This window comes from Daphnia pulicaria, chromosome 4, assembly GCF_021234035.1.
Source record: "Daphnia pulicaria isolate SC F1-1A chromosome 4, SC_F0-13Bv2, whole genome shotgun sequence".
Classification (NCBI taxonomy): Eukaryota; Metazoa; Arthropoda; class Branchiopoda; order Diplostraca; family Daphniidae; genus Daphnia; species Daphnia pulicaria.
This window is the reverse complement of record NC_060916.1, coordinates 7,181,965-7,192,624: the sequence shown is the minus strand read 5'-3', so window position 1 is coordinate 7,192,624 and position 10,660 is coordinate 7,181,965. Positions and strand designations below refer to the sequence as shown.

At 38.3% G+C, this 10,660-nt stretch overlaps 2 protein-coding genes across 5 annotated transcripts; one reads left to right on the top strand and one right to left on the bottom strand.

Moving 5' to 3' along the window:
* Positions 1–1,026: 1,026 nt before the first annotated feature.
* LOC124336735 (NADH dehydrogenase [ubiquinone] 1 beta subcomplex subunit 3-like) lies at positions 1,027–1,718 on the top strand. 2 transcript variants are annotated; one of them, XM_046790519.1, is made up of 3 exons: positions 1,027–1,156; positions 1,223–1,385; positions 1,455–1,718. In XM_046790519.1, the coding sequence occupies exons 2-3, from the start codon at positions 1,231–1,233 to the stop codon at positions 1,636–1,638; spliced, it is 339 nt and encodes a 112-aa protein (XP_046646475.1). In that variant the 5' UTR covers positions 1,027–1,156; positions 1,223–1,230; the 3' UTR covers positions 1,639–1,718. The 2 variants fall into 2 exon arrangements, with proteins under 2 accessions (XP_046646475.1, XP_046646476.1); XM_046790520.1 differs by having other exon boundaries at positions 1,052–1,156; positions 1,229–1,385.
* Positions 1,657–10,579, bottom strand: LOC124336730 (ankyrin repeat and IBR domain-containing protein 1-like). Of its 3 annotated transcripts, none has more exons than XM_046790513.1 (23): positions 10,126–10,579; positions 9,903–10,059; positions 9,468–9,822; positions 9,147–9,401; positions 7,077–7,305; positions 6,859–7,016; positions 6,378–6,761; positions 6,191–6,314; positions 5,860–6,107; positions 5,684–5,785; positions 5,340–5,619; positions 5,219–5,271; positions 5,083–5,144; positions 4,939–5,015; positions 4,709–4,797; positions 4,481–4,645; positions 3,913–4,420; positions 3,668–3,847; positions 3,374–3,579; positions 3,122–3,301; positions 2,717–3,032; positions 2,513–2,601; positions 1,657–2,443 (listed from the first exon to the last, which is right to left on the bottom strand). In XM_046790513.1, the coding sequence occupies exons 1-23, from the start codon at positions 10,430–10,432 to the stop codon at positions 2,183–2,185; spliced, it is 4,785 nt and encodes a 1,594-aa protein (XP_046646469.1). In that variant the 5' UTR covers positions 10,433–10,579; the 3' UTR covers positions 1,657–2,182. The 3 variants fall into 3 exon arrangements, with proteins under 3 accessions (XP_046646469.1, XP_046646466.1, XP_046646467.1); XM_046790510.1 differs by lacking the exons at positions 9,147–9,401; positions 9,468–9,822; positions 9,903–10,059; positions 10,126–10,579 and adding exons at positions 7,380–7,559; positions 7,637–7,847; positions 7,912–8,033; positions 8,104–9,075; XM_046790511.1 differs by lacking the exons at positions 9,147–9,401; positions 9,468–9,822; positions 9,903–10,059; positions 10,126–10,579 and adding exons at positions 7,380–7,559; positions 7,637–7,847; positions 7,912–8,033; positions 8,104–9,075 and having other exon boundaries at positions 4,493–4,645.
* Between the last annotated feature and the right edge of the window lie 81 nt (positions 10,580–10,660).

Sequence of the window (10,660 nt, the reverse complement as noted above, 5' to 3'; positions counted from 1 at the left end):
TATTGTTTCTGGCACTGATACATGTTCATTGAATATTTATTTAAAGAGAAAATTTTGACCTAGATAACTAATGTATGTGTTTATGCTTAAAAAGAATCCGAAAATCAACGCCTATTGACAGTAGATGGCTGGAATTCAATATTTTAGTTCAAATGTCTGCTCATAGGTGGTTCTTATTCAAGGATTAAAATAAATTAAATTACAAAGATTCTTTTTTTCAATTCCGGAATTGATGAATCTCTTCAGGTATTTAATATTATTTAATGAATTATTATTTGTCGTCAAAAGGATTTAACACGCAAAAAGGCTGGTAAAGAGTGAAACAACAGCAGCAGTTTCAATATTTTAATCGTTAGAAATCTTTACAACTAACAAACATCTAGCGGAGAGATTTTGCAACTAAACAAATTTGCAAAAAATTGGACCAAGACGATTAGTCTGGGAAGTGAAAAAGAAAAAAATATTTTACCTATCATGACATCATCCATTTCATTGTTGAGTTACGAATTTTTCAATAGTCAAATCATCTATGACGGTATGAGTACAAAAACAGTATGAACTATGCGAAAAGAAAAGCAGCACGCAAATCGTTCCTTGTTTCCTTCCTGCTAAAGTGTAAACCAGTAAACATAATCTAATTTTACCTTGAGTAATACACGGCGAGTAGCCAAATAATTATTACAATCCAACTCGTGCCAAATCAATTTCAAATGTTTCTCATAACTCTTTCCCAATTTACCTAATGAGATTTTGAAATCCTACAAGGGCACAAGTCAATAAAATCTCTTTTCAGCTTTTCAGAGAAAGCTAATATTTAAAAAAAAAGGGTCTCACGAGATGACGAGACCGCACGTCCGCAACTTAGTAGCATGGCTAATCTAGTAACCCTGTAAATATTGTTAACCTTTTTGGCTGCAATTGTTTCTGATTCAATAAAATCATTTTAAATTATTTTAAAATTGCTTAGAAAATTGATGAAAATTTGAAACTGGTTAAATTTTTAGTGGGATATTTCTTTAATGTCGACTGCTCTTGATTTAGGTTGATTGCGCCATCTGGGTATTAAATGTTTCTAGCAGACGAAAATATAGAATTCTTTACCCTTGCCTGTGTTTCATTACTTTCAGCTGTTTGCATTTCTTTACTAAGGAATCAAGTGAGTTTTGGTTAACAGATTAGTTTAAGAAATGGTACAAATATCTCACCTATAATTTTTTTGAAGATACAGAAATGGGTGGCGATCATGCACACGGACATCATGATCATGGTCATCACCATGAATTTAAAATCCCCGACTGGAGGAAATACAAAGTTGAGGATGCCCCAGAATTGGTTACTGTAAGAAATATGCTTGCCCAGAAAGGCTTGAAGGACCCTTGGCTAAGGTGACTAGTATTTTTACTTCCAAATGTAGCTTATTGCTATTTAACTAATTGTTATTTGTTTATTACTAGGAATGAAGTCTGGAGATTTGATAGAAAAGAATTTGGAACTATCAAACAACGTTGGATGCTAACTGGTTTCCGAGGATTTAAATGGGGTTTTGCTGCCTTTTTAGCAACCATAACTATTGAAAAGGGATTGGAATTAATAAATCCGCCAAAAGATCATCATGGTCATGGCTCATCCCATCACTGAAAGAAACAGACAAAAAAGTAAGATTCAGAAGTGTAATGGTATATACTGTAGAGAAATACAAAGAGGGAAGAAGAAATTAATTTTTGAATCAGAAATTCACTGTTGGTCCATGAGCTGAGAGATACCTTAGAAGACCTTGAGGAGGTATATGATATGAGAAATGTGGCTACATATATAGGCATAGAATTAAATCCCATTGACATGAAGAGAAAAAAAAATACAATCAAACAGATGGACTCCAAGCAGCCTCACATAACAACACACCCACCAATATAGCTGACTGGTAACCAGCAACACAAAACTCAAGAGATTTAGCTTGAAATGATAGATTTTTTGGGGCTAGACTAGCATTAATAACTGACGTAGGCGTTAAAAAATGTTACTTTTAAACGATAATAATATATAAATTTGTGACATCAAACATTTGATTGGTCAAACTCCATTAAGACATATGGTTTGGGGTCGATTAAGCTTTTTGTGCTTTTTGACAAATATAGAATTGTGAAAAAGTATAAACGAGCATATGAGGTGTAGAACAACTGCTTCATAAAACAGACGATTCTTGTGAGCCACTTTGTTTTTCTTCGCGTCTATCCGAGTTCACCTCGCATGAGGTGTCGTGCTTGGAGAGTTCGGTTGGTACCGACGTAGCAGTAGAAGTTGCTAAAATCTTTTTTGAACGTTTACGCTTTTGTTCGCGAGGAAGAAACAACGCCTCGTGAAAAGCATCTCGCTTATTAAAATCCCTCACCAACAACACGGTGCTCAACTGGCTTTCAGTGGGTGATTTCGGGAAATAAAATACCTAGTGACATGGAAAATGTTATTCGTGTTAATCTCATTTCCGTCAGCTAATTAATGCAATGAAATGAACCTCTTTGTCCCGCTGCGGCTCACACGCCGACCGCGAAATGATACGTGGTGATGGCGAGGGGAAAGGAGAAAGGGACCCTTCACAATTATCTGAAAACAATGAAAGTGTGTGATAAGAAAAAATGTGATAAGAATTAAAGAATGAATGAAATCAACAAATAAATAAGGCACTAAAATCACTATCGTACGTATTCACTATTTTCACCTGAGCAAAGCATAGCGGGCATGGTCAATCGTCGAATATGCTTGCGTTTCTTTTTGCGGCTATTGCCGTCTTTGACGACGTAATTGTTTATATTCAAACGGCCAGCGGATTTTGACAAGCCTCGGCCTAGCGGATGAATTTGGAGAATGCCTCGAAGAGCGGCTGTCGTTAAACTTGATGAACGATTTCCTCTTCCTGATTTCACCAATCCATCGAAAGATTCATTCGATTGGGCGCCAGGTTCAGGTGTTCGCGATATAGCCACGCCGCTGATGTATGTAGTGGTACAGTATAAAGTAGGCGAACGTGGTATTCCCTGTAAAGCGATATAACGTTGATGAAAACGTGACATGGAATTGAAATAAAGAATAAATGAAACATCCACATTTTAAAAAAAATTTTTACCTGGTCATAAGATTGGTCTTCATCTGCTGGTGTCGGAAGCGTGTTTTCGGAATTAAAAGATTCAGATTCTACTAGGGGCAAATGCTTGAATGGTGGATGCGCTGAATGGGAGCAGCAGGACAATTCTGTTTTTCCAGAAACGTTCGCCTGGCGAACAAGCTTTGGTTTGCTCAGTTTCCTCTACAAAATACAAGAAATACATGTTTTCGAAAATGATTAAACAACAAGGCTAAAATTCTACAAATACTCAACTATTGGAATTTGTATTTCCTCCTCTTTTGCTTGCCCATTTTCCTCCGAAGATGTACAAGTCCCAAACTCGTCGCTACCGTAATCAGTTCCAAGGCTTTGCAGGCGAAGAAGCGTTCGAGTCGGGGGGCCTTGTGAAATACCTTCCACTAGTTCGTGAATGCAGTCGTGGGACTCGAGCTCCAAAGACGGGCAGCGTATGTGTACACCTAAGTCAATGAAATGCATAAAATAAAAAATTTTGATTTTGATGATCCCCAAAGGAGGAAACAACAAGAAATCAATTAAATCGGGTACCGGTTCTGATGTCACAAGCAGAGTGAGACCTTTTGGGAAAAGGAAGTGAGGAAACGGCGCCATCCGAGACTGTATCCAGCTGTTGGTCTTCACCAAGAGACGAGGAAAAAAACCCGGCATTTTGATGGAGTTCCGAAATTTCAAAACGGCCTTCACTCTCTCCGTGCTTCTCAGTTGGAGCTACAAATTCAATTTCAAGATAATATTAGCAACAATAACGGTTTCCATAATGAATAATTAGTTACTAAAAAGGGACTTTAAAGTCTTGGAATCTCTGCTATTAGGATCTAGCTGATTAAGACGATAATTCTTGAGAGACAATTCCTGTTTTTGCGCCAGGTTTTTCAAAAAGTTATCAACCGAAGATTCGGCCGTTTGACTAGCGGCGGCCACACCGGATTCCGTGGCAAGTCTTCCCGACTCTTCCAAGGACAAGAAAATTGCCAAACGTAGTTGTGCATCTTCTGAATAGCCATCCACTGAGGGCGATTGAAACTCAGTGTTGCTAGTTGCTGTCTGGTCATGGTTCTGCTTGCGAACTTCGTCTTCAATCAACTGAAGACGAGACATCTCCAAAGCAATGACTAAATCCATGGCAAAATCAGTAGGGGCCACAGAAGGTTGATCAAGAGATTCGCTGCGGCTGCAGCGAAGACTACAAAAAGGATGGATCTTTCCGTTTCGTGGATTTCGCGCTCGAGGTCGCCCGCATCCTTCGCGATCGCAAACACCCAGTAAACTCACGGTCAAAGCCTTTGACAGACAAATGTAAAAAGTATTAAAAAAAGTAAATAAACAACTAATTAGCCGTACTTCGTTTCTCACTTGATTTACATCCGAATCTTCTTCATCCGAATTCGCATCAGGCCAATCGTATATAGCACTCAAGTTTGTGTGTCGCCCCTGGCTATCCTTTACCCAGGGATTGTTGGGATCTAGCTGACGCAGCGATATAGCTATCGCTTCAGTAATTTGATCCTAATAATACAAGAAATTGCATAACATAGTGCGGGAATTATAGAGATGACAAATGACCGTTACATCTTCAATTGGATCCATGCCCATGAGACCAGGAAATCTCCGTCGTCGCACTCGCCGCAAAGCAGGTGGTGTCTCGGGTGGTATTAGACCTGGAAAAACAAAATTATTGTTATTTTAAAAATATCCACACACGAACTTATTGGTTCACTCCCAAAAAACCCAAAACAATGATGAATATCTTCAACGTTTCAATTTAAAATAATATGACTATAAAACATATCAATAATTACCTTTTGAGACAGCGCGTATGAATTCATGGCGCTTTCTTCGTACTTTCAGTGTCATATCGACGATCGTCGAACGGGGTCTAGAAAAAACGGTATTTAGATGGATTAATGGCTCACTCAAATAAAATACGGAATGAGTAACCGTACGTGCGCAAGTAAGGACGTGCAACCATCTCAGACAGTTTTTCAGTAAACGATTCCAGTTCATTCTAAAAAGACAAGAATGTGTGAGTTTTAAAATCACCTGAAATGACAGTGTGCAAGACTGTTGCTTTAAAATTACCTGCATGAATTCGAATATAGTTTTGTTGTAGCCGTTATCTTCCAGATAATATCCTAAATTGCCAAGAAAGAATACTTTGTTAAAGCAAACGCAGCATCGAGAAAAATTCAAATTTGCTAACCATAAACGTATGAGCCACATAATATTCTTCTTGCTTTCAGCAATTCCCGGATACCCTCTTCAATAAATCGAGTGCAAGCTGGGACACTGCTCGTTGAAGATCGGTGTGCGGTCACATCTTTTAAGTCAGAGTGTCCAAGCACAGGGCTACGAGCTGCAGGCAAAGATGCAGCCAGTAACTCCATTTTTCTACGAGCGGAAGTCAGCAATGGCTCTTCTAGCAAACGTGAATTTTCATGATTCTTAAAGCGAGTGTAATAATGAATGAACCGATTCAATTCCTGTAAAAAATAAAAATGTTACTTGGCAGTCAAAAGGAACTAAAAAGTATTATTGGGAAAATACTTGTAATTGTTTGTTGCGCTGCCCAGCTTCGCTTATCATAGAACCTTGTTTTTCATCCGCTTTGTGCATTGCTTCATAGCGATTGCAGCGAAAATAGCCACCCTAAAATTGAAAATACGTGAAAACAAATAAATAAATGCAAATGATAAAGAAAAAAATTAATAGTGTTTTCCAACCGTTGCTGAACTGTGCTTTTTCCAAGAATCGAGACACACCCAACAGAAATCAAATTTGCATTTTGAGCATTTCATGTGATTGCACCCTTCGTTCTTTTGGATGGGACTCTTGCAACTCGGACAAGCTTTGCAATTTGTTACGAGCCAATAGCAGTTGGCTGCATCTTCACTTTCAGTACATGTAGATTTGAGTTCTTCCGGTCGAACTTCAGCTACTTTTTGCAGCCACTGAACCCATTGTTCACAACCTAGATAAAAACGTTTTTGCGCTCATGATCAGGTTTTCGAAGGCAAATAAGTATAAAATAAAAAAATAATATTTGTTCTTTACCACTTGGAGCGTGAGCCTCACTGAGACATTCCCAACAAAAGAAATGTCCGTTTCCACAATCAACAGCATGAGATGTACGAGGAGGTGCTTTTGGCGAGAATATGTTCATGACGTTCGGCTGGCCCTTAAAAAATTTAGTTGAATGAGTAGTTTATTCATTAAATTGGACTGATTTAATTTAACTAACCTGCTCAGATTCAGGTAAACGAACAGCAAAACCACAACCAGTGCCAGGACACCATTTGATGGTCGGATTAGTTGCAACGAACGAATTCAGATCGAAATGTAAATATTTCTTAGCTGTCTCTTTTGACACTAGACTTTCAATTAATTCGACGGGAACTAGCATCGAGCAGCCAAGTGCGGGGCAAGTAACATGATTCGCGTCACCTTCGATGATCTTCAAAGTAAGGTAACTCGACCAACATCGGCGACAGAACGAATGATCACAAGAAATATAAACACGAGATGAACCCTGCTCTATTACTTCTAAACAAATGTCACAACATTCATCCCGGAAATCTTCTATTTGGTCGGAAATTCTTGATCTGCAGGGTGAAGTGGGAGGTGCCTAGGATGATTACATGTATCAATTAGTATCGTATGAGACTTTCATTTAGCTATTATTAGCAGCCCACGTAGAATGCAATATTCAACTTCGGTGTTACCTCGAGATATTCTAAGCTAGCCTCAAGAATGTTAACAGCTTCACACGGCAACGAATTACGGAAGCGAAGAGCTGATAGGGGGGTCTGAAGTCCCATGGATTCGCAACAGAGGACTGGATCAATCATCCACTTTTCAAGTAGCAGTTCCCGAGACCATTCTGAAAATATTCAACAAAAAGTTAGGTAAAGTGAAAAATAAGGATGATCAAGCAAAGTACCGTTGTCTCTTAACAAGGCTTCGGCTGTGAAAAGTGGAATGTGAAGCATATCAGCAGTTTCAACTACCAGTTGATCTTTCGCTTCTTGTAAGTCTTGGGCCCGAAGTCCTGTATACACTTCGTCAGTGTCTATAGTCGAGTGAGAAGCGCCAACAATGACCGATGGGGTTCCACGGGCATAACTGGATTCTACTCTCAAGTCGGTCCCCATTTCAATTGGTGCATCGGCCTAAAAAATCAACCGCTTTAATCAGGTGGGAAGCGATTGAGAGAGGAGAAAGAACAAGTTTTCAAGTCACTTACAAAAACCATTCGGGATTCCAAGAATAGTGCGATATCGTGGAAATTGGCCCTCATTGCCACGTCGCAAGGCGTGAGTCTTTCAGAATTTTCAAGAAATAAAGGGGCACCATGAGAAACCAGCAGCTCAACTACTCTATCCAACCCTGATCCAGCTGATAGGTGCAAGACTGTATTACCATGCTACAAGAAATGAAATATTTCATTACATGATCAGGGTCAAAGTTATGAAGAAACAACAGTAAAACTTTAGCTATTACCATGTCTTGGGCTTTGAGATCAGCCTGTTCAATGTTTCCTGACACAGCACTGAATCCTCCTTTCCACTGCAAAATAAGATGAGCACAGGCAAGTCGCCTGTCTTGTGCAGAAGGTGGAGCATTTAAAGACAGCTTGCAAACAAGATGAAGAGCTGTTTCATTTCTAGCATTTCGCTTGTTTGGATTTCCATGCAAGTCAGTTAAAAATATTCTGGAAAGCATTAAAAATCAGAAAAAAAATTGTTTGTTTTAAATTGTACAATAATTCACCCTACCTTAGTAAATGTTTCATTCCATGTTTTGATGCATAATGCATTGCAGTGTTGTGTTGATGATGTTCCCCATAACTCAAATTAGGATCAAGAGACTTTCTGAGTTCAGGGGAATTGTGGTAAACCTATTTTATGGATAAAAAAAAACTATATGAAAACATATTCACATGCCGAAATAAACTGTTCACTTCATACTTGCATTGCAGCATATTCATCTCCATGTTGAATGTGTTTTCGGAATTTGGAGGAAGCACTTCCCATTTTTTAAATCTTAAGTGACTAGTTCCTAAAAGTGTCTATTTGGGCAACTGTGATGTTTGACTAGGAAGCTTCCCCTACTGCAAATAACTATTTTGTGCGTTACGGAGGTATTTATTATCAACTAGATATAGTACACGCTTCCACTTCTTTTGGCTCATTATTTGGTTACATTAAGCTTATTCAAGATTGAATATTTATCTATCCCATTTTTCTTAGTGATTACACCACACAAAAACAAAACAAATGAGTTACATTTGACATTACTAGAAAATCAACGTTGCCATTCGGAGTCTGTTATTGTCTATTCGAGATATCGCTTTGTCACGATTACGCACGATCCACGCGCATCAAGATCGAAATACACGGATCATTTCACCAATCCCAAGTCCTCTAAAGGTTTTACAGAATGTTTGTAAAATATATATAGTGGAAGTGGAACGGGGAAAAAGTAAGACGACAATTAAATTATTAAGATGGTAAAGGGAACAAAAAAGATGATCTGCTGCTAAAGAAACTACGAATTTTTTTTAACTAATATAGTCACTCGTATCGAATCAAATTGTAGGTTATTGGAGACTTGGAGCTCAGAAATTAGCACGGCAATTCTTACTTATTTATTTCTTTAGTGTGAGCAGGGCTGGGCACATCATAATCCATTTGGGGATTTCTACAAAACTACAGTATCCATAGGAAGATCAGAAGAAAGGGCATTGTTATTTAAAAGAAAATGGGTGTTAACAATCTATTGTTTGTTTTTTTACTGCACTCATCTTGTGTAAAATCAGATTTCTGAAATACAAAATAACCTTTTTTTTTTATCAACGTGATTAATTGATGACCAAATAACTGTTTTGGCTATTAGACACATTTGGACAAATTACAACACGCGAAATTTTTCTGAGTATTCATTGACGAGCGACTGTTGGACGTGAGGCCTCGGGAGTTGATTGAAATTTAGTAGTGTTTGCTTCTGCTACGCCCTTTTGTGGGCTAAGTGGCATTCCCATAAAAGTAGGAGTTTTTTCATTTTTAGAAATCAACGAAGCGCGCCGTAAATGCATCGTTTGAAGAGGTTGGAAAGGATTCATATAGCGAAATGTGCCCTCTCCCGGAAGAGGCACTCCTAGTAACTTGCGGTTGAAAAGGAATCGATAGCTGAAGAACCATAAAAGAACTGCAATTACACCAGCTACAAATTTTTCCGGAGTTGAATGGAAGTAGATGATAGTGGCCTTCAATGGGGGAAAAATTATATTTTATCCAAATCTTTCCATGTAATATAGGAGAGAAATACGAACCATGAGCATGACGTCCCAAATTACAGCTAACATAGTCATTAAGACAAAGGATATCCGAATGTACGGAGTGAATTTTTCATATTTCTCTCGAACATATAATAGCTGTTCAGCACTTAGGGAATCCAATGGTGTAGCTGATACATTTTCCTCATTACTTCTATTGTGATCTTCATTTCTCAAATGGTCTTTAATGGCTTCCCAACTGATAAGTGCTTTGGCTTCTTCCATAATAATCAAGGTGCAGTAAATTAAAATGAATGTATGTCCAGATAAGGAGAAACTATTCCATGTCAGTCCTTTAGTGAGACATTGCTTTTTGTTTGATCGAATAATTGCTTTGCTGCAATAGCCATAACTTTTTCAAAGAAGAAAATTGTTTAATAGTTAAAAACACATTCAATGTGCAGGAAAAGTGAATATTTGACATTTACTCACCTTTCTTCAATGTTCACGAATAAGTTGGTCCAAAAGAGCCACATAAAAGTTGCAAAGAGTAGCCTTAACATGTGCTTCCGTATTTTGGTTTGGTCACCACAGGAGTACACAGAGCTAGTAAGATAGACAAATGAACCAACGCAGGCCATTGTCCAACCTGAAAACCAGACCAGGATTGAAATAATTAAAACCAAATGAAAGTTAAAGCAGAATTACTACGTACCCCAACTTAGTTTAACAAAGTAAACATTAAACATGTTGTCTTTTCGTGAAAAATAGGAGTTTGGTATAGGAAGGACATCACCCAGAATACTTCCAAAGAAAACTAACATAATGTAAATCCCAACTTTTATATTTGGATCAACAAACAAGACCTTCCGACACAGATGTACGACCATTAGCCACAGTACTTGTTGAATCGATGCAGGATCAGGCAGAGGTTTTGTTCCCTTTTTGTCACTCATTTTTGACTCAACTTGTGGGCGAAAATTCAAACTAGAAATGCTTTTAGGTGTTTTTTTTGCATTCATTTTAAATTTCTACAATGAAAATATATCATAACTATAAGAAGGAGACGATACTCAAACGTTATTGATATTATTTGTCAACACTATTCGAGTTTGACAAAAGCAGACGACGGTAATCGGTATTCATGTTTTGTTGTCTGAGCCCGGAGGCGGCCGGCAGCCCGCAACTGACCCGGGCTAGATCCCGACCCGACCCAGCAGCTAGACCCGCGAACCGTGACGTCTGTGAGG